General features: G+C 36.2%; 2 protein-coding genes across 10 annotated transcripts in view; both read right to left on the bottom strand.

Moving 5' to 3' along the window:
* Window positions 1-2,935: 2,935 nt before the first annotated feature.
* On the bottom strand, window positions 2,936-16,098 carry LOC105046564 (histone-lysine N-methyltransferase ASHH3). 7 transcript variants are annotated; one of them, XR_012139007.1, is made up of 14 exons: window positions 12,961-13,202; window positions 12,171-12,231; window positions 11,480-11,609; window positions 10,783-10,885; window positions 10,453-10,552; window positions 8,880-8,958; window positions 8,560-8,731; window positions 8,382-8,462; window positions 8,139-8,215; window positions 7,963-8,056; window positions 4,109-4,160; window positions 3,948-4,033; window positions 3,157-3,326; window positions 2,936-3,061 (listed from the first exon to the last, which is right to left on the bottom strand). XR_012139007.1 is itself a non-coding variant. In XM_073252549.1 (13 exons), exons 2-12 carry the CDS (start codon window positions 12,189-12,191, stop codon window positions 3,968-3,970), a joined length of 975 nt encoding a protein of 324 aa, XP_073108650.1. In that variant the 5' UTR covers window positions 12,192-12,231; window positions 15,966-16,098; the 3' UTR covers window positions 2,936-3,326; window positions 3,948-3,967. The 7 variants fall into 7 exon arrangements, 4 of the variants coding, with proteins under 4 accessions (XP_073108650.1, XP_019705669.1, XP_073108649.1 ...); XM_073252549.1 differs by lacking the exon at window positions 12,961-13,202 and adding an exon at window positions 15,966-16,098 and having other exon boundaries at window positions 2,936-3,326; XM_019850110.3 differs by having other exon boundaries at window positions 2,936-3,326.
* An 844-nt stretch (window positions 16,099-16,942) lies between these two features.
* LOC105046546 (protein unc-13 homolog) overlaps window positions 16,943-24,008 on the bottom strand; it is a 43,108-nt gene continuing 36,042 nt past the window's right edge. For all 3 annotated transcript variants that reach the window (XM_010925162.3, XM_010925171.3, XM_019853846.3), the window contains exons 24-27: window positions 20,712-20,789; window positions 20,534-20,629; window positions 20,049-20,144; window positions 16,943-17,300 (exon numbers count right to left, since the gene is read on the bottom strand). In XM_010925162.3, the coding sequence (XP_010923464.1) occupies window positions 17,139-17,300; window positions 20,049-20,144; window positions 20,534-20,629; window positions 20,712-20,789 (432 nt within the window). In that variant the 3' untranslated portion in view covers window positions 16,943-17,138. The remainder of the gene's footprint in view (window positions 17,301-20,048; window positions 20,145-20,533; window positions 20,630-20,711; window positions 20,790-24,008) is intronic.

Raw genomic sequence — 24,008 nt, 5'->3', positions numbered from 1 at the left:
CGCAAATAGGTCCCTGAATTTCTGTAAACAACTACCGGTAGTAGTAGGCAGATCTCCCGTCTTGGATTTGAGGGAAATTGAGTCATGAAAATTAATGGCTCCAAATTAATATTTTTGCAGGATTTAATTGGGATCAATATAAACTAGTATCAGAAATTTGATAGCCCCCAACCAGCGCAGACTTTTAAAAGGACAAGCTTGGCCAAAATTCAGATTTACTGGCTCAGGAATTTAGTCTAAGAAATCATCCACATCAAGACCGGTTCGGTCAACAATCATGTCGACAGACTGGGCCACGCCTAACATAGACCAAGACTAATCGCAATTAGCGCAGCCCGGATTCACTAAAGCTGAGGGTACGTATCATGGTTCAAAGTTGAAACTGTTCAAATCCGGCCCCAAAACCCATTCTCCTATGATTGCCAGCCGGCAAAACTTCCAGCCGTTGGCTGACCAATATGGCTGGATAGGAGTTGTATCTTTCGTGCAAAAGAAGGTTCCACGAATCCACCATTGGATCATGCAATGGTCGCTTCGAGAGCTGTGCAGATGGATGAATGGAGTTGTTTGGAGTGCATTGATCATATCTGTGCAGGATATGATCCAATGATTGGCATTGCAAAAGAAGATTAATCCCTTTTTTTTTTTTTGTTTGCATGAAACATACAACCCAGACCGGCTTGAGCTAGGCCCGTGGCTTGCTACATTCTCAGCATCACGTACGGAGAGGGAGAGGGAGAGAGAGGGAAAAAATAGTGCATGAGACCTCATGTCTTGGAGGCTCCAAAGTCTTGCCATCATGCATAGAGCAAGGGATAGAAGAGAAGGTTCCATTTCATGTTACATTCCTTCCGGGGGAGATGGAGATGGAGATGGAGATGGATAAAGTGGGGACCTACTCGACCCATTGGCCAGTCTATCAGGAATTCGCGATCCATCATCCCCACGCGTGGGGGACCCATGCACGCAGCCAAGGCTAAAAGGTGGGGTGGTGGGGGTGCAGCTTAGGGCCACGCCACAAAAAGCCAAGGCCCATCTTCCGGTGCTCGACTAAAGCCACTGTTACGAGTGTCTCGCCCACGCCCGCATCGCGTCCAACCCGCGCTGCGATGGTTCAGTGTCTCTTTCTCCTCAAACGCGCAGGTGCTGGCCCGGTTGGCAACCCAGACGTACGCTTGTTTTACCTGAGCCTTCTCTCAGATAATAGATGTTGATGGAGACTTCGCAGGAGGCCTCTCATGGGTTCCCGACAGCAGCTTCCTTCCATGCAAAAAATGCAGACCCGGATGTCGGAGGAGCCCACATACATTCCACCAGTGGTTGCTTCTCGTTCAGAACTACTGTTCATCATTCATGATCTTGCTAGCTCGGAGACATGGTTTTCTCCTCGGGTGGATTTTCTTCCTTCTTCCAGAAAAGCATACTTGCAAGCGAACCATGTGGAAATTTTTTGGATGCCTGAGTAGCTAATCCATGCTTAAGTACTTCTATTTGCATCGAGAAAGATTTAATAAAGAATGTCTGATGATTGAGAAATTTGAGAGATCGAGACGAGTTAAGGCACCTTTGGGTGTTGAAAGATCTTATCGGTCTGATAGATCTCCCATGCATCAAGACCGACTACAAGCACATGTCTGATGAAGCCTTTCAAGTCCCCACTACCTCCCAGTTAGTTTTGAAAAAGAAAAAGAAAAAGTAACATTATTATGATTTGTCGAAAGTTTGCAGTGGCAGATTGTTTTCATCAATAAAAACCTAGAACTGGAGCTCATTTATCTATCGAAGTTGCTCAGTGCATTAAAACATTCCGCTGGAATGTTGTTTGGTGCGGGCTGCCGTCCAATGAATCGATACTTAGAAGTTACCCCCAATCCTATTTGCTTATGCCATCATATATTTAACGAAAATATTAATCACATTTTTTAAATGTAGGAGAGCGGTTCAAACTCTAAATCTTATTTGACACAATTCAGTGGACCTTAATAATCTTGACTATCTTATTCATGCCTATGATGGAGACTGAGTTGGTAAAGAATTGGAGAGAACTTTCAGCAAGCGGTACTTTATTCAACTACCATTTTGCATTTAGCTTTTACATGGTTAGCATTATGTCCCACGACACAGGCAGGTCAGTATTTTCCACGAAGTTACCCGTGACAATGCCAGGGAGTAACCATGAAACTGTGATTGAAATCAACGGACAAATAAAATTTCTAATAAAGGAGCAACATCACGGTAATGGCACTATTCCATTATAAGAGGTGCAGTAGGAACCATCATTGACCGTTACGATGTTATAACTATTGTTACTTGTCCTGTCTTCTGTGACTTGAAATTAAGATAACTTATACCAAAAAAAAAAAAAAAGATAACAATTATTACAGCAACTGTTGCGACAGGAGAAATATCAGGAAATAACAGCAATTTTCTCCCACTCGCTGGCTCTTGAAAGGATTGTTTGGCTGTCGTCAGACTAATGCAGGTGCATAACAAAGGTCCCTGATTAAATAGAAATCATACTTGACAGTTTCAAGCTAATCAATAAGCAGAATGCTTATCAAGCATTCTTTCCCGAAGGCCAATCAAATTGCAGGCTGAGCCACCAAATTAGAGCCATGAGATGGTTAACAGTTTTACATAGGTTGATTCTTTTCAGCCACGGCAGCAGAATCCTTTGCATTTTGATGATTCTGGGGCTCGAAAAAAATGCCTAAAGATGCAGGCACATGACAAAAAACAAAACAAAACTTTATTTATTTATTTTGTTCTCCAAGAAAAGGCGCTTAAGAGGGGCAAAGAAAAAACTAGACCGTTCTCAACTTCTGTGGTGTTTGCAATACATAATTCTTTTCTATAGTAGGCAACCTCGTGGCGTAACCTATTTACTATACAAGTGAAACTCTGGTGCTTGCCTTGTGAAAGAACATCAAAAACATAGATCAAATATAAATGAAAGAAATCCTAACAGTTACAAGAAACAAGGCGTCTTCTATTCTCTTTTGATAATAACTTGCAGATTACATGGGGCACTATTGATAACCACCAATGGGAATATTTCAAGCTGCACATCAGCTGAGAATATCATTAAAAAATAATAACAACTATAATATCTCACAATATCATGGAAACGGCTCAAAATGAAACATATTTGAACACCTGTTTGCCACAATTAATTGGAGACCCCCACCATTCATCTGTAAAGCACGATAGTCTAAAGTATTTTAATTTTGACAGGAAAGTAAAGAAGACTATGAGCTGTAAGTACTCTGGAGCACCACCAGAACTTCTGCAGGGCATTGTATATAATTCTTAGTGCAACAAGAGAGCTGCAGAGCATAAATATAAACAAGAAATGAGTCATTACATGGCCTTTTCTCCTATGAGGACTGAATCGCACATTGCTTACTAATATTTCCCAGTACATAGCTTATAAGATCAACATGAACAAACATACAATAATTAAATGTTGCAAGACATGGAAATCACAATATCAAGCAAAAGAAATTGTTATGCAAGCATCCAAAAAATATTTGTTCCTGAAGCACCATTGGAACTTCTGCAGGCATCATACTTACTTCTTACTATAACAAAAGAAAGGCTTAGGAGCAAAAGTTTAAACAAGGAGCACGATGAAGGTATAAGACAATTAAAATGTTGCAAGACACGGAAATCGCAATATAAATAAATTATAATTCATGACTGAAAGCATCTTTCTGAAGTCCTGGACCTTCACCAGTTGGTAATCCACAAAATACAGACAAAAGGTGCAGCACAAGGTTAGTTTATAACAACATATCTTTATGACTAAAACCCATGTTCTCATATTTTTATGATTACGCTCCCAGGCGCTTGGTAGTTTACTGAGCATTTTACAAGGAAAGCCTTTTCCTTTTGGGAAACAAAAAAAATACATTTGAACTATTGAGAAAAGAACCAAAATCATGTACCTCATGAGTGCAAGTTACAATCATAGGAAGTCCCAATCTTCTATTGACAAATCAAGAATGTCTACTTTTTCATCTTCATATATTATCTGCCAATATAAGAGCATAAAGTCATGAACAAATTCCCAAATTATCATTCAATGACCAAAATACACAAAACTTACAGTGTGCTTTCCAGAGTAGTTACTAAAATCAGATATGAATCCTCCATAGTACCTGAAAAATCAGGCATACACTGAGCAACAAGAAATGAAGACAATACACAAAATGTGTAGCTTTTTTGAAATTTTATTAACGACTATGACAAATTAACATGAATAATGAGAGAATAGCATCCAATGCATAGTTGATGAATATTCTCAGGCTGTGTTTGGTTCATGACCAGAATCGGAATCAGAATGACCATATCCCCCAACGTGTTTGGTTCGTGATCAGAATCTAAATCAGAATGGAATTTGAATCCAGAGGGAGAGTAGGGATTGAGTTTTAGAGGATTGGGACATTCCCATTTCTCTCTGGAATCGGAATGAGAATGGAACTCCCCTCAACCAAATGATTAAAATGGGAGTCACTTATTCTCATTCCCATTCCAGAGTCCAACTTCCCTGAACTAAACATGCCTTTAGTTTAATCAAACCATTAGTGGCAAAACTGTGCAGAACAAAGCAAAATGCAACAGTGCCATTAAACAATTTAATACATATCAAGCACCAGAAGTTGTAGTAAAATAAGAGCGATTTATATGTTCGTGTCATTTTGAACATTCATTAGTTTAAGTGCAACAAAACAGTACAGCAATATAAGAATCAAGCTTTGAGCCAAACAATGACAAAAGATCAGAGAGCTTGAATAACAGCATAAACAATTCAAGTTACATAGGAATTAGCTAAAATTTGTTAATTTCCACTTGGACAGTGTCCTTGTCCACAAAATCAACAAGCAAAAGGTAATTTAAGATGATTTTCATTATATTTTACAGAGAGATGATTCAGAAAGCAGATGTTATTTGAAAGAAAGTATCCAAAAGACATGTCACAGTGCTTCTCCAAAAACTGTTAGAAAATAGTTCTAATTTTCACATAAAGAATATGTTGAATGATGAATTACACCTACATTTTCACAAGGTCTAAAATTCTTTATGGCATATTGTGCCACTAAGCTTATCATGATATGAATTTCGCATTTAGCTATTACAAATAGTAACACATTGATGATTGATCCATTTTGAGGAAGGAAATTTGCATATTCAAACAGAACCACCAAGTAGTTACTTCAAAAGCTGCTATTGTACAATGAAAGAAGATAAAACAAGAATATGTTTAACCTCCACAAATATTTCATAGAACACTAAAATTAAGCAATTAGCGAGTAAAAATTATCACTACTTTTAATAAGAAGATGTACAATCCCTTTATTAACAAGCTGGTCATACAAAAGAAGAAAACATAAAGTATATACAAATTAAGATTGAAATAGGTATAAGTTTTGCATTATTTATATTAGCACTGGCAATGACCATAGATATTGTCTCAGCACTATGTTCATAACTTTGAAGTCCAGGAAAAACTTGAAGGGTAGGATGTAAAAATCTTGTATGCTAACACATCCGAACAATCAAAAAACAAAATTAATAATTTGAAACCAGCATAAAGCTTGCATAACATTATGTAAATTATATTAAAAAGTAAACTAATGTGTAAATCATAAACAACAGGCTTTATCCCACTAATTCATTCTGTTCAGATTCTGTTTTTTTCCATATGCTAGGATCTAGGGCCATATTCTGGATTCTGCTCCATTTTCTCCCCCTACATATGCTAAAAAGTCTTCAATTTAAAATATATATATATATATATACATATATAACTGTTCTAACCCTTCGACCAACAGTTGAGCACCCATTTCATTACTAGACAATGAAATTTATGATACTGTATTGCCCACGTCCAAACATTCCCCCCCTCCCTTGGGCTGTTGGGCGCTAAAGCAGCTTCCAAAAATCTCCTTATATCTGACAGCTTCATATGCATATTTTGGGCCTTTTGTTATCCATATTAAAAAGTGGATGAGTTGCATATTAAATACCATCATGCTTGGCGATCCATCAGTCTAACAAAATGTTATGAGATCCTTAAATCCCATCCAATCAGATTTAATAAGGAATCATACAGGTTGCTGTTAGAGCTAGAAGTTACTAAAGAATGGAAAGAAGAGATGAAGAGGCAAATAGATCTTCAATTTTCTTGGGAGTTGGATACCTTACGGGTTGAAGCTGTAGTTTCAATACATTCAGGAAAATGGTTTCCATCTTAGCCACTGTATCAATCTTGGGAACTCATAGATATGATCCACATGTAAAATGTCCTATCACACCCGAGATAGCTACCTAGATAGGCCCTAAAAAAGGGGGTCACTGAGAAGAGTTAAGAAGAAAGAATAAAAGAAAAGAACAAATGAAAAAGAGTGCGAAAAAAGGGTTCATCAAGAAGAGCTAAAAAAAAAAAAGAAAAGAAAAGAACCAACAAAAAAGAGAGCAAATGGGCTTACTATCAATAGCTGAGTATGGTGGATAGCCATATGGATGCCACATCCATGAATGGCTTGCCTGAGTTTATGGTGGATCATAAGTAATCACCAAGGATTCAAATCTCGAGTATTGAGTACAACACGCTGTATTGCGCACCATATCTACATAGGTTATTGTCTAATATGCTTTGAGACAGTGCATATGCCCTAATCCTATCTGATGGTGCTAAAGTTTTTCATTTAGAGTTCACTACACAACATACATAATTTGCAATTAAAAATACATTGAAAACATATATCTATGCATTAACAATTAAAACATGATAACATTATTTGAATTCATTGAACAAATGAATGATAATGAAGATTATCATAATTCAAGATGAAACAATCTGATACTTGCATTGATTTGACGAGTGAACAAAGAAATTTTTTTTTCCAATATCAGTGAACAATAATGATTATGTTTTTGATAGAGAAATTTAGTCTGTTGACTCAATGCCATAACAAGATGTGCATGAATAACTTAAAAAGAGACAACACACCATGTAAAATAAGCGTGCGCATGTAACACAAGTATATATATTTCTACTGAAGTGTTAGAGTGTTGCTCATTGTCATTTTAGGTGAGATACTTTAGAGACTAAGACATTGCTTTTTCTTATTGAACTCTTGGGTTTTACCAATTTTTGCATAAATAAAAATTTATGAGCTTTTATAATTCAAGAAATAATGTTAGAATTTAAAAATTGAAATTTAATCCGACTCCAAGAAATTTGGATTTGAACTAAAGCTAATTTTATAAGTTAAGGAACTTGGTTTTTTGAGCACTTGTAGTCTTGTACTGAATTCAAATAGGAGATTGTTCCTAATTTACCTGTAACATCTTAAGTAAGAGGGCATTCACTTAAATGATATTCATGTAAATAAGCATGTTATCTGTCTGTTAGTAGCATGCCCTTTCCCTCATTATTCCAACCTTCTAATGGTGAATGGAAAAAATGTTTAAGGCCATCAAAGCAACCAATGTTCTCGATATCTGGTTCCTTGATCATAATGCGTAACTCGCTTACAAGGTACTTACATTGTGCTATTCATTATTAACAAAGGTGGGAAAAAGAAATGATGTATACGAAAAAATTGAAAAAGAAAAGATGTTTTCACTTTATCCTTCACTAATTCTTGAAGAACTGTGCCACCTCTGATAGACTTTTATGGTTTACGTAACTCCAATTTCTGAAAAGGCCAGCTCCACAAGCCACACCACTATCATGAAGATCAATTGATAAGAGACTGTTATACGTTGTTAATTTATGACTCTAAATAGACAAATAACAAAGTAACTCAAATCTATTGATAAGACACTAAGAATGAGATGACGTGTATACACTATAAATGCGATACAACCAAATCTCGAAGTGCATAGTTTTCGAGCATATCCTAGAAATAAGTGTGGTAGAGATAAGAAATATAGAAAACATTATTAGCACACCTCTTATCCTGTGAACGCCACACACGTACAAGTTCCCCGATACAGTTTTGTAAATCGGTCTTCCTTTTGTGAAGAGCCACATGATTTGAACTTCCTAAGTTTGCAGTTGAAAAACATAATACAGTTGTGTAAGCCATAGACAAAAATTAGAGTCATCAGAAGTATAAAACACATACTGGGCTTGTTTCCTAGCATTTGCCTGCAGCTTAGAGAACCACAATAACAAACTTGATCTGCTCCAAATTGAACAAACCTGCAGATCACATTAAAGAATTGAACTACTATCAGGGATCAAAATTCTGTACAAAAGGCACAGCAGGCTGTTAAAAATAAGCAAAATGAACAGGAAGAAATAAAAGAAGAACATGCAATTGGAACCAAACATCCAGACTAATAGGAACTGCTATGATGGGACAAACTTGTAGTCATAGGTCAGTTCCTCGCCTCTTCGTATGTTACGAAGAGTAAAAATGCCAACTCTAGTTTCTCCATCAACTCGCCTACAAATAAGATAATCTTAGATTAATAAGTTGCACCACAAATACACAACAGGAAATATATCATAAAATACAGAGAAAATGGAGAGCTGTAGATAACCATTTCTGCATCTCAGTATTTGGCTCACAACTATGATTTATAAATCTTGATCTGTTTCCTTTGTAAGTGGCATCAATCACCATATCATGATTAACCTCGCATAAATAGAAGTTGGTGTCCCCACGGTGCTTCATTTTCCAGAGTCTTTCCTCGCAAGTTTTGTCATCAATAACTGCAAAATGTAAGAAAGAAAATTAATGAGCATGGATGTGGAGCAAACTATTCATCTTCCAAAAATAGAGCATATTTTACAATGTAATCCAGTTCCAGCATTACTCATATCAGAGCTAACAAGAAATAATGAGCACAGAACTAGTCACCTTCTCCTACATACTCCATTACAAAATCCCCTTGTTTTATATCTTCATCAGCCACCACCCCAAACCCACATTTCTCTGTCTAGAAGAAACAAATCTTTATGGAAGTCATAGAGATAAGCAAATGCTAGAATGACATTATAAATAGAGCAAAGATTAAACAATGACAATATACAAGATGCCTGAATTCAATTATTGCCAAAATCAAATAAACAACAAAAAGAAGTGCCTGGGTTCATTTATATTAAAAAGTCATTCACTGAAACCATGTGTTCTAGGTTTATGAGGCAAGAATCATGAACCACAATGAAGAGATGTAGAACCAAATATGCAATAAATCATTCAGTAAATCCATTTCTTGACCAATAGAACTATGACATTCACGACACAAATGCAATATCCTACTTAGCAATATGCATATACATATGACAAAGATTAAATCAGAGAACCATGTGAAGTATTACACATCTTAAGCAATCAAATTGTGTCTAAATGGTTCAGCTTCTTAAAGTAATCAAACATTTCGCAATCATTCTTCTAAAGTTTGATCATGGATTTTACTTTAGCAGTCTGCCAATATGTACTAGCTTTAAGATTTCTAGACAGAGATTTTCTGATTTGCATTATTACTATTTAGCTGATGATTAGAGTTTCCCAGGATGACATTAGGAGCATGATCTTGAAACTAAATATTGTGAAATACTGCATGCTCTTCATTTAAAAAGTGAAAATCATTTACATGGCCTTAAAGTTGCACCATAAGAAAACTAGTTCTCACATTCATGTTATATAGTTTATGGGGACTAAATGTGAGCACCTAAATATGAGAATTGCTTAGGCAAACCAACATTATGCTTTCTATAACACATAAATCTCATGCACAAGGAAATGAACTTTGAAAAAGGAGCAGACAACAAGGTCAAAAGACTTCTAGCTCTAGAGATTGTCTAAGCTAGTTTGAGGCTATTACGTGTTTCGACCAGAACTATATTGTTTACTCCATTTTCTGGCAAAACATAGTAAAGGCAAAACATAGAAAAAATGGCCTCAACAATTGAAAGTTTTCAAAAGAATTAAAATTTTATTGTAACAACTAGTTTTATGAGTTGACAGAAATAGAATACTAAAATACTGCTAAACTTACTCCCTCTGACAAGTAGTTATGATCATTCTGAGAATTGTAATCAACAGCTACCTTTAGTCTAGAATTTTAACATTAAAAAAGCAAGAGAGAATTAGTTTTTCCCCATACACAAATTAACAAGACATTTATCAAATAGCGTAAGTTTGTAAAGGTATAATCAGAGAAAGGAAAGAAAACCTGTTGATATGACTATATATGATAATTACTTACAGCATTAGGATTATGATATAGCATGTTTAATAGATCTTACCCTACATCCCAAAACATAGATTTTTGTTCATTCTAGAAAGAAAATAGAAGGTTTGCACAAGAGAATTATAATCTTCATGCTTATCATATGCCTTATGCAATAGCAATCCGCACAAACATATCATCTGTTTGATTGACAATTTCAATGACAAGCAAGAAAAGCTAAAGGAGTAAAAAGTACACCTTCACTACTTTCACTTTCTTCATGGCTCTGTGCTGAAAAGACTTGTTGACACACTTATTGCCACATTTGCAGCTAGATGAACAGGTAGAGAATAGCATCCTGCCAAAAAATGTATAATTTCAGAAAATATGCAAAATTCAGAACTAAAAAGGTTGGATCAAAGTGTATGGGATGAGCATGAGAGAGGGTATTCTGTTTTGATTTCAGCACAAATGCCTAGGCGTACAAGACTTAGATCCAAAAGCCTGCATAACATAGAGTTCCAATATTTTTTAACTTTAAAAGTAAGATATGAGACGACATTATATACTGAAGGTATTGTTGCTCACCCACAATGGCAATCTCCATCACAGACAGTTGATGCTTCCAATAAGGGGTTACACAAGCAGAAAATGCCATCATCCTCAATGCGTCTTTTAGTCAGGTAGACATCTTTAAAGAGTCAAGCTCATTGATGGAAGTTAATTTGCTCGGAGAATAATTTATAAATGTCAAGAGAAAAGTTGTGTTATGCCATACGACCTAATTCTCCTCTAAAGAGATGAAGGAAAAAAAAATCCACTTATGGCAAATCGATTGGCATTTTGTATGGTCAACCCTAATAAAGAAAAGTATCCTGGAATCTCTAGCATTACTGGTGTCCTTTTTATCTAGTTAACAGGAGAATGAGATATATTTGTACTGAAATAGGGACATTTTACTAAAGTAATAACAAAGTAACAGCAGTTTTCGGTATGTTCTCAGACTAATGCTAATGGCTAAAGAAAGTGATGGTTATTATTTGGGTTACAGTACAGTACATATAATTAACATTAGAAGCTGTAGACACCCATTGTCGAATATGTCAATTTAAATCCATCCATAAACTGATATGACCAAGGATTGGAAATATGAATTACTAATGGATAGATACATTAGTAGAACCTCCTATACAGTTAATCTTAGAAAGGCAAAAAGGACAGGATGAATGCAGTATGAAAGAAGAAGCTTATCCAAGCAGTTCAAAATTTTGAGTCATATGGATACTGCGCTTTATATTTATGTATTGTGTAGGCTTCCATTTCTTCAGCCAGCATGGAAGATCAAATTCAACTGGTACTTCAAGCTTCTTAAGCATTTTTCCAAATATACACTCAATGCTGCATTGCTCATTCCTCTGCCATGCAAAGAGAAAAGAGAACCAAAGAAAAAAAATATTATGAATAAATCAACAACAAAGGCAATTATAAGGAGAATATCAATCCAAAAACATAAGCATCATTAAATAGGTGAAAATTAAACTAAAGAATAATAATATCTGAAACATATTTAAACGGTACAAGTACAAAAAAAAAAAAAGAAGAAAGAACTAGAACTGGGTATTATATGTGGCTGCAACATTCTTTGAAGGATAGGAGTCGCATGCACAGAAAGGTGAAAACCAAAATAGTATCAGAATTATATATTCGAAGAAGATGGGAAGCAAGCATTCATATTGGTCGTGATGTACTTAGTATGCAAGAGGAAACTCTGAAGCACATAGAGTCCATAAATTCCAAGTCAGGGCTAGGACATAACTTGGGTGTATTAAGCACCTAAAGTAATGAAGACCAGTTTTCTACTTTTATGTTATGATTGCGATGCCAGGATTTTTTAACCCCGCTGGAACTTCTTGTTTCTATTAAAATGAGGTAATAGTTGTACCTTGGAGTGTTCAAGGCAACAAATGACTACCAACCTTGCAGAAGAGGAAGAGCATGATGAAGACAAAAGGCAAGACTTCATTCCAGATGCCATACCTGAGGTAATAGCAATCACAAACACAAACTCAATGGTCTTAAGAGTGATGGGAATGGCTAGATATATAGTAGACTATCCTTCTCCAGGCATAAAAATATTGATGACATAAAAAAAAATAACTAGGAAATAACATGGCGGCACACTTGAATTTCTTGTGGGAAACTATGCTCTTTCCAGTTGAAAGAACAAAAGCAACCAAAGACACCCCCACCTTACGTTCTGACAGTCTTATACTGATTCTTTATGACCTTTGGGCCCTCTAATGCTCCAAGAACTCTCGTACAGAGATCCCGTTGAAGGTACTGCATTTCTCCTAACAATTTTTCGCATACTATAGTTGGATGTTTGTATCTTGTACAGAGATCATGTGATGCGCTTAAAAACAACAAAAATACCAAACACGCCTTGAGATAATAATCTTATCAGACAACGTCACCATGCCTCTATAAAAATTTTTAACTCAGCTGTCAGACATAATAGAAGTACCCTACGAACCCAAATACATCTGTAGTAGGGTTAGCGTGTAGCAGTCGAATAATGGAATTTGAAGAAGGTATTGAAAGAATGTGAGAAGGCGCCCGAGCACCATCAAATTCACAAAAAAGGGGAAAAAAGAAAAAACCCGACGAACCAAGCCATACATAATACTAGTGTTTTCGAGTGTTCTCATCCCTCGACATAACAAGAAAGAACCAAAAACTGGATGAGAGGGAGGAGATGGGTGATACCTTGTTCTTGGTTGCGGGCATGGTCGTGCTTCGCCGGCTTGGTTGAGTAAATTGGTGTTCGGAGAGGGGTAGATCGAGAATTGGAGATGGGCGGGAGGATGGAAGAAAGATGGGAGGGAAGAGGAGATTTAGATCTGTTTCGGATCGGGTGGATGTGAGGACACGGGGATGATGAGGGTTGAGGCTTGAAACCGAACCCGTGAGGTGTTTCTGGACTCCTTCCGGGCTTTAAAGCCCTCTGCGGTTTTATAATTCATCAGATCCGTAAGTCCATTTAGATGTGAAATTCCTTATGCACCGCGGGCGGTGTAGAATCATACGCACTGCCCATGACGGTTAACTCACATACGGAGTTGAAAAAAAAAAAAATTTTAAACATTACACCCCAATTTTGTACATGAGTCAATCATCACGAATGGTATCTTTGAGGCAACGGTGATGTACACTCCAACCCAACCTATATCTCACTACGGATCTTTCGAAGATCCCACACTGTGAATGCTCCAATTTGAAGATTGAATTTCCCAATTCCTTTTTTCTTATCATCTCAAATAGCATTTGGTTGCTGAAAATAAGATAGAATAAAGATTTATTCCATTTTATTCCTCCAAACACACTATGAAATGACAGCGAGGACCGTGGGTTTTACAATTCCGATCAAAAGTGTATTAATTGCATCTTATTCTCTTCCACCTGATTTAAACTATTTCATATTTTATTATAGAATAATTTATTCTAAAAAAATGATGAAAAATAATTTCATCTTATTTTAATTTAAAAAATAACAATATATAATTTTGGTGGACTCCATAAATTTTCCATGAAACATAAAATTGAAATAGAGATGCTGAATAGGTATTTTGGGGAATTGATATTCTTGGAATAGGAATACCAAAATAACTGTCAAATACTATCTCAAAGATTAAAATCTATCAACTACGTTCGCATACTGTTCAATTATTTTATTTATTTATTTTTAATAAAAATAAAAAAAAATATAACTTCATGCACATGAGATGCGAGCTCCGAAGAGATTTCAAAGATCTTAAAACTTCAACGGACTAACTCACACCTCCACAACTCATACAAAATCCCACAACAATGTCAAAAAAACTAATCCAATCCATATTCTTGACAGAAACTATGGACGATGACGGTTCAAATGATCTCAAAACCTCGAGAGGCCAACTCACATTGCCACAACTCGTACAAAATCCCGCAACAATGTCAAGGACGCTAATCCAATCTATATTCCGGACAGAAACCATAGGTGATGACCACTATAGGCTATCACCTGAAACAAAGCTAATGTTAGAATATTTTCTTTGGGCAAAACATGGAATTTGCACCCAAGAACAAGCCCTTGGGAAAGGTGCCGACCAACTGAGATAATAATTGTTGGCAACTTAGTAAAATTTTTATAACCAAAATCCCAAGGCTACAAACTGTCCAACGAATAGTTGACATACTAATATGCGAACATGAAAGCAAATTGTCCTAGATGACTTGGAGCTATTCTTATACCATGTTTCCAATAATAACCTGACCAGCTTCCTATACAAATTTCCTTAAACAATTAAGAGATTTTTCCATAAAGGAAAAAAAGGGACCACATATGTCAAAACATCAACTCAATGCATAAATGGAACAAAACCAATCAAACTAAATAAGCAATATAATGCACTAGATCAAATGATCCGAAGAACCCCTAAACCAAAAAGTTAAAAAAAAAAATTAAAAAAAAAATCACAACTGCAAAGAAGCCCCAATTCGAATAATGATCGGAGCCAAAACGCAGCATAACACCTAAAATACAAAAAAAAAAAAAAATCAAGAAAAGAAAATAAATTAACCTCGACCGTAAGGATCAAAGAGAAAATCGGGCCAAGAAAAAGTAACAAAGATGGTAAAAGAAAAAGGATCAAAACCATCCAATAGATCATCAAAAAATTTCACCAATCTTGACAATAATGAACTGGAAAACGTAAAAAATCTTGACAACGGTGAGGATAAAAAGGTTTGTTCCGTCCTCTGCTCTTGCCACCCGGCCTCGGGTTGGATCAATAAGCTTCTCCTCTCTCCCCTTTCACTTGACCCCCAACCGTGTTCTTCTCCACCACACCACACCACACCCCCCACCCCCAACCCAAAAAAACAAAAACAGGCAGCTGCTTTCCTTTCCTAACGCTCTCTCCCATTCTCCCTTATTCTTTTGTTCTCCAACGACTCTTGGGCTCGTCCTCCTCCTCTTCTTCTGCTCTGAGGAGCGGTAGTTGGTAAAAGAGATGGGGTTGGATTGGGAGCTGCGGCACGGCCTCCAGAGAAAGAGCAGCTACCTCTAGGTCAAGCTCCTGGTCTCCGCCCACCTCCACCTCTTCTTTGCCCATTCCACCACATTCTTGCTTGTCTCCCAGCCTCCCGCAACCACCGAGAGAATGGAGATGCCGGTTGCCGATGCTGGAGCGTGCACCGCCACACGTGGGCCTTAAGGAGGTCTAGATGGGCACGCGTTAACTTGAAGAGGTTGATGGCGGTGACGGGACCGCCAGGTTTCACCAAATTGACGGGGAGGCGGTGGGGTTGCTGTTGCCTTCATGGAAAGCGGGAGCTAGTACCCGACGTGCGGAGACGAAAGGGATTGGGGGTTCGCGTGTGCAGCAGAGGGTGGGAGGACGAAAATACGATATACGTGTCAAATGGAGTAAATATTAATATATACACATGATAGACGGAGGTTTTGCTAAGACAAAGCCCCGCGTTAATATATATATATATATATATATATATATATATTAGATTAGATGTCTATGAGACTGACAATTTAGAGACACGAAAAATAAGATAGATAACATAGGGAGAACATCTAGAAAATTAGTTACTAAATGGCAATAACAAATAAAACTATCATGACATGCAAAGAAAAGAATAATTATTTAATACCTTTGAGAAAAATATAGCTAACATTTGAGCGAGAAATATATTAATCCTAAACTATTAAAACTAACCTCCAAATTTTGTGTCAAAGGTATAGCCATGGGATACTCTAGATCGGATCAGCTAGGACGGGGCCAACGAAGGTGAGGTTGGTGGGGCGAAAAGGAGAAGTATTCGGATAACGATAGTGGCCGAGCTGTGAACAACTAACAAAGAAGGATTATGTTTAGAACTGGATGTTTTATTTTTCTTCTCTCTCTCTCTCTCTCTCTCTCTCAAAGGAGATGGAGAAGATTGGGGCGTAAATATATGCAAGTGTGTATGTGCGTGTGCGTGTATATATATATATATATATATATATATATATATATATATATATATATATATATATATATGTATGTACCGCTCAAGATGTCAGACGAGCAGTACCTTCTTGTTTCCTGATGATGCCTGGACCTCGAAGGCTGCCGGCTAATCTTATCCAGGGCGCCTCAATGGGTTGGCAAAAGCGTCCGGGCACTTCAAAGCGCTGGCTGCCTCTCTGTTACTGTACGGAAGGGAAGCGAAGGAATCTGGCATTTGATCCTATACCCATCTCCATTTTTAGCTTTGCGGTTACTAAGATTGGCTAATATTTCTGATACAATCTCTAGACAGTTGCATCAGAGACTTGGATTTGCCTCGGCAAAACACCAGGATAATATTGCTTTTATTAAAAAAATGTTTTTTAATCAAGTATGTCATCAAGCATTCCGCCATTATGGATGTTGAAAAGACAACATTAAAACAAAAAAAAAAAAAGAAAGAGAAATAGCCCCTGCAGGTGTACAAAAGAGGGCGGAGGGTTGGGGGGAACCTTGGTATCAACATAATCTCCCAGGCACCACAAAATCTATACAAGTTGCCAAACCCCTGCCTTTCGGGCATGACATTGTTCATCTTTCATTAAGCATATTTCTATATATCATCAAGAGATTACCTTCACAACCAGAAAGACAAAAGGGAAGAAACAGAATCAAAAAGTTGAAGATCTGCAAAGTACCAAATCTTTCAGGAAGCTAAACTTACGCTTATTATCGACAGCATTGTCCAATAAATAAGGCTACCAAGAATACATAAAAATACATCAATTCAATTTTACATAACAATAAGTAATTAAAATGAGAGTTAGATGTACCCTATATCTGCATAACATTTTTTTTCAAAAATCTCATGTTCTGGGATCTTCACATTCTGATACTTCTTCAAGCAGCTGACTTCGGTATCCTAAATTGTTTTTTAAGGAACTGAGAAGCCTCAGAATCTCTTCTGTGACATAAAATCCTAAGAAGAGTTTTGGAATCAGCTCCAAATTTGCTTTTGCCTCCTTGACTTATAACTTTCAAGTCATCAATTAATACACGAGTCTGCAAAAACATGAATAACAGGCTTTAATAAAACATACGTGGCAAGAGGAGAAATTTTGCAAGGACATAATAAAGAGGACAGACATTCAAAAGTTAAAAAACCAAAAAAATCTAAAAAAAAATTCAGATGAAACCCAAATGCCCTAGTCGCTCAAAGGTGAGATCTCTACATGAGTGGAACGTGCTGAATGTTTGACATAAAATTGAGAATAAGTCAAAAGACCAAGAAGAAAAAAAATTATTTTCAGGTGAAACACAATTGTCCTTTGTTGCTCAAAGGTGAGATTTCTACATGAGTGGAAAGTTTGGTTATATGAAACATCTAACATAAAAATTAAAAGTACAAAGTATTTTCCACCTTTGCTACTGTGTTGTACACTATAAATTAGTGGAAGGATCATATATAGGATCACACCATTTGTATCTGGCATCGTGTCATTCCTTGATAGCTCATAGTCTTCAATTTCATACCTCGAATTTGTTTTGGAAATAATATACATTGATTCACACAAAATCATCTCCTGCTGGTTGATGTCAAGTTAATAGGTTACATTCCTTCAAGGACAGTACTGTTATAAATAAATCTGCATCCTGTCATGCATTAATCCTTTTTTTTTTTTAAGAAAAAAACTAAAGGTATGTTCTTTCCACTTTCCTTCATTTTATTCTCTTTCCAATATTTTCCTCCCTTTCCTCGACAACCAAACACATCTGAGATTCTGAGGTTATCTGGCTATGCAAAATAATCAAGACCAAATAATAATAAAAATGAAAGGAAGACAGGTCAAGGTCCAACCACCTGCTAACAGTGTCAAAAACAGCAACATTCATTACACGGACTGCTAACGGGCGGTTATCCAGTGGAAGATAACAAATTTGAAATCCAAAAATATATGTACGGCTGCTAACAGGCTGGACCAAAAACAAAACTGTCATATTTGGCTCTTGGCAGGCAAGGCTTGGACAAAGATATCAGCATGCTGGCCTTGCCCAGCAAAATTTTCAACATAGATTGATAACAGGAAGAGTTTTATCAGTAAGATGTGAGCATTTGACTGGTCGACCTTGGTGCTCTAATAGGAGCACATTATATCCAGAAAAGAATGGACCAGAATCAATAGTAATAGCTATTTAAATGGCCATATAGATTGGATAATATTGTCACTCTGACATAATGGACCTCCTACATCGGGAGTTTGCAGTTAATCCTTGATCTATGACATCTGGCTTTAAAAGAAAAAAAAAAAGAAAAGAAAATCTACGTTGGTTATCTTGAGATGGATCTTCTTGAACATTAACCGTGTGCAATATCATACATAAGCTCTGTCTACATTTCATGTAATGACAAAATACATTAATTTCAAAATGTACTGGGCAGTGAAGCCTAAAGTTCAATTTGATTTGAATTTTTCAATAATTCAACATGATAACCTAGTGGGCAAACATAGTCAGGCACATCACAGGCATAGGATGAGCCAAATGAACTCAGGTTAAAATAGCACTAGCCCATACCCATCCATATCCGCTATCAGTGGCGGATCCAGAAATTTTTCTTTATGGGATCAATATAATAAAAAAAATGAAGAAGTTACGGAAGGAGAAAGAAGAAAAAAAAACAATAAAAAATATTATTTTTTAAAAATAATAAAAAATATATATAATAATAATGCATAATATCTTAAATATTTTTTATAATAAAATATAATAATGACCACTGTAGCAAAATTTTAGATATTATTAAATATTAAAATTATAACAGCTAACCAAAAATTATTTTAATTATATATATTTGATATGAATGGAAAAAAAAAGGAGAAGACAAAAAACTCAAAGAATGATACCAAAAGAAAAAAGAAGCTAAAAGAAACATACCTAATTCAGGTTGAGAAGAAAGATAAGAAGAACATAAATTAATTAGAATATAAAAAATAAATTGATGTGAAGTTTAAATTTAAGGGATGGACGGATGGGGACCATGAGGTTAGGGTGAAGCATTAAAAGATAAATAAAGAAGTAATAAAGAAAGAAAGAGAAAAAATGAGAGAGGGGGAGAGAGGTCAAAATGGCATGAGAGAGGGAGAGAGGTGGGTTATGTGAACCATTAAAGAGAGAGAATATAGGTCATAAATATTATTTTCATCTTTTGATGTGGTCCATTTAGGATATAAAAAATAAATTAATGTGGGGTTTAAATATAAGAGATAGACGGATGGGTTTGGGATAGAATATTAAAAGACAAATAAAGAATTAATAAAGAATGAGAAAGAAGGAGAAAGAGAGAGAGGTCGAAGTGGTGCGAGAGAAAGAGAGAGGAAAAAAGAGATAGGATATGTGAGTCATTAAAAAGAAAGAATGTAGGTCATAATTATTTTTTTAATGTGATCTTTTTTATTCTTTATTTCTTCAAAATTTTACATGAGATATAAAGTCAATTTATAAAATTAGTAGAGTCAATTTTAGCCATTTCTACTAATATATATATATTTATGTCTAATGTTATGGGGTCAATTTTAAATTTTTTCACTAATCAATATGACCTTTTCTACTAATAATCTAGTATATATATATACATGGGGCCATTTTTTTGTGGGGTCAATTGACCCCACAATTTCGTACTTGCATCCGCCAATGTCCACTGTTGTTCAGTAACTTTTATCAGTAACCGTGCCTTGAAGTGCAGCAAACAACTACTGTCATCTAAGTTTACTGCAGCCACTATCGTTCTTGGAGTGAAGAAAGAGTTCATACCTCATAGCTAAGCAAATTTATCACGGGACGAACGTGAGCCACTAGATTTTCAACAGTTCCTCGAGGCAATCCATCTCCACCAGATATAAAAAATTCCTGCAGTTTACATTAATAAATTATTGCAGAGATTAGACAGTTTTCTTCTAAAAGTCTACAGACCTGCATAAAGATCTCATTTTAATACGAATGTTTCATGCACAATGAATTCTGCAGGTCAGAAGCTTTACCATCAATCCATCATTTGAAAGCAGATACATGCTTTTTGGCATAGGTAAAAGACAAACCAGTATAGCACTTAAACAGACTAAGTGCGGCAGAGTATTAAGCTTCCAAGTTTTGATTGTATTACTTAACAATTAGAAGCAAGATCCTACATAAATTTAATGAACCTTAAAGTACTAAGAGATCCTCAAGATACTGAAAACCAATTTACAGAGTCACACTGCGTGCACATATTCAACAATCAGAAGAAAGCATTCTCATACCTTTAAGACTTCAAGATCATCTTCTAGTAGCTTAGCATCATTAGGAAGGAAAACACGTGAAGGACCCCCATCCAGTATCACCCGAAGCAAGCCATCCTACACACACACACACACAAAAAAAAAAAGGATAATACAACAGTTTTATATTGAGATCGTTCACGAAACACATGGATTTTACCAAGGATGCTTGAAGGAGCCCTGTGACAATGCGATCCCTGAGTTGCTCAACAATGACATCACATAGTTGATTTAGCACCTACGAACAGCTCCAACTCATTAGCTAGGTATCATATAAGATTTATGCATGAAACGTGATCATCCTAAAAAAAATTAAAAGAAAGAAAAAGAAAAACAAAGGAGAAAGAGATGCATAAATTAATAAATGAAATGGAGCCTGGGTACTTCTTAAAACCAAGCTTCTTTCTTGCTCGGTTGCTCTTATGTTTCCAGTCATTCTTCTAGATAACTGGCAATTTTCAGATAATCAGCATATCAATCTAAGAGATATAGCATTATCAAAGCATCGATGTGACAGTGTAGGCAATTTGTTGCACTGTCAGACGGAGAAGCAAGCCAAAATGAAATATGAATCAGACTCAGTTTTTTCCCCTTTTTTCTCAGAAAAAAGGAAGGCCAAAGCACATCTATGCTTTATTAGAAAGAATGAATAGGCTTGACTTAACAAGAGGAAAAGAACCAACCAACCATAGTGCAAAAGACCATGGACATGAATGATTGCTCTTTTAGAGGCACGATATTAAGAGTTTTCCTTTACAGCAATAAGCATTGGAGATTGAACTTCCGACTTCTGATAATGGTGGCAGTCATTGCAATGAGACCTCTTCATGAAAAAAATAGTATCAAAAAGATCCATATTAAGAAATTCATTAGAACCATCCTCCAGGCATACATATGATATGGAGAGTTGTTTGGACCAATTTAAGTCTGCTATGGCATTATTCTTGCCTTGTGGTGCATGTATTTAGTCAGCTTGCAGCATTCTCAACTACCAATGGTAACTATTATCAACATGTGCTACTTTCATTCTTCTTGTCCTATGAGTGTTTTTTCTGTTGCTATATCAAAAACATGAGCATCTTATCATCAATTTGAAAGCTTGTCAGAAAGAATTCTCTTTCCCAATTTTCAATATTAAAGCTAATATATCTTTTATAGGTATTACTGACATTACTCAGCCATACTACTTATTTTAGTTTCTAGTATCATTCCAGACTTTTATCTCAGCTTAATCTTCAGTTACTAGCCTATTTGTACCAATTCTATTAGTTTCCCTTCTGAATCATTCAGTTGAATATAACCTTAGGACCTGATGTAACTTGTTCTTCATTATTATTAGGACCATTTCTTTAATTCAATGGTTCACCTCTATTTATCCTTAAGTTCTCCTATATCAAATACTAAAACATCCAAAATTTTGTGCATATTCCAGGAATTTTAGACAAATACACATACATGTATATATAGGTATCTATACATGTATATGTGTTAGACTGCAAACTAATATTACATCATTAGTACAAGCTTTACAATTTCAAAAATCAATCACAAAGTCTCCAAATTGAAGATCCATACCATTTATTGTGATATACGTCACCATGCCTATAAACCAAAAATCATATGTTTTGGCAGGGTCCAACTTATGCATCAAGTGGTTGCAAAAATGAATGGCTTTAATGACACTGTACAACGTTTTGCAGTGATTTAAGCATCAAATTGATTTCTGATTTATCCATATTTTAACATATGTAGAGCATGGTCAACATAAGTACAGTCTCAATTAAATTTCCTGTAATGCATTTTAGCACACTAGCACAATTGGTATTATCCATTCTAGCACTCCATGCAAATGTTAAAGATCTCTAAAATATATTTTCTCATTTCTAGGCATTGTTACGTATGTAAACATAAATCAACAATTCAAACCTTTCATTTGAGTGGCCCATCCTTGATTTTGGAATCGTCAAGTCTTTTGTCAAGGATTTAACATTTAGTGTATACTGTAAAGTCTAGCTCGCTCACTTTACATGCCAACAAATACATACATACATTTGAAATACATATCCACACATATGCACATGCAAGATATATATAAATATTATTATGATGTTGTTGGTTTTCAATTCAGTATTCTGATATTGTCCGCCATAGCTTCTTGAAAGTTTATTACGACTTGCCATCGTTGTCTTAGAATTTATTCCGTGAACAATCCACTTTTTGATACCTCAAGTGTAGGAGTATTCAACTTTTCCTCTAGTCCATCACATCATAAATTTGGTCAACAATTACAAGTTTGGATAGTCAAATAAATGCTAATATCCTTTCATGATTGTAAAAAGTGTTCAAAATTGCTGCCTGAGGAAGGGCGGGTTCTTGACCACACCTGGGATTGGCCAGCTTATATAGGCAGCCCAGCTCCAAAAAAAGAAATGTGCTTGGGCACCTGATCAGCCTAGGGCACCCACTCAGCCCAAGATGCCCACCTAAAAGGGATTAGCATGTTTGAGATTTGGGCAGGTAGTTCAGGTTAAATGGGTAGGTGACACACCAACACGCATGTGAAACCTGTTTAATCCAGAATCCTTTTCCCCTTCTCCCCTCTCCCTTTATTTCTTACAAATCATGCTCTATATATAGTGGAGATGAAGGGTAGGGAAAGCAGCAACCATGGCTACGAGACAATCTTTCCCAATGGTCAATGCTGGCAGTTATGGCAACCAGCATGAGTCGACAAGAGGTATGTCCTCCGAGCTGCTGCGACAATCATTTTGGACTGTAGCAACTACATTTGCTGTTGTGGTCATGACTGCCATGAGCAGCGGCTGCTGTTGTGCCAAAGGCAGCCAAAAGTGGCAGCTACTGCTGTGGTTGCAACTGTTGCAATTGGCAGTGGCTTGAAAATTGAGCACTCGCCTAGTATGAAGCATTGGGTCCAAGGGGCTCCTGCCTACCACCTAACACCTTTTAAACCTTGCTTTTCTTTAGTAATTAGCCCCTTTTCACACCCTACATAAGTTGTAAACGAGTCAAGAAGACTAAATCCTTCCTCCAAATTCCTCTGAATCAATTATCTATGATATGTCAATTTCTTCTAGTGCTTCCACAGGGAGGTTGCCAGTAAGACTTTTCACTTGACATTTTCCTATGTATGATACATCCTAAGCATCTCCATCTATATGATTTCCCTAGTCAAAAGTAAGTCTTAAGGTTGCTCAGCTTTTTAATTTTGAGACCACCAGGGAATATTTCTGACTACTTCCGTCATCTTCTACACCATCTTCTTGAAGCATGAATCAGTAGATCTTTGAGACAACCTCGCTGGATACTTCTTTCAACTTAACCTATTTATAAGCAAAAGCTATTTAACTTTTAAGCGCAGCACAAATAATAGCGGTACACCTTTTTAAATTAACTATGCACTTGCTTTTTAAATGACACTACTCTTAATTTCTCATCT

Source organism: Elaeis guineensis, chromosome 2 (genome assembly GCF_000442705.2).
Source record: "Elaeis guineensis isolate ETL-2024a chromosome 2, EG11, whole genome shotgun sequence".
Lineage (NCBI taxonomy): Eukaryota > Viridiplantae > Streptophyta > Magnoliopsida > Arecales > Arecaceae > Elaeis > Elaeis guineensis.
Note: the sequence above shows the minus strand (reverse complement) of the source record. Positions and strands in the feature narration are given on the sequence as shown.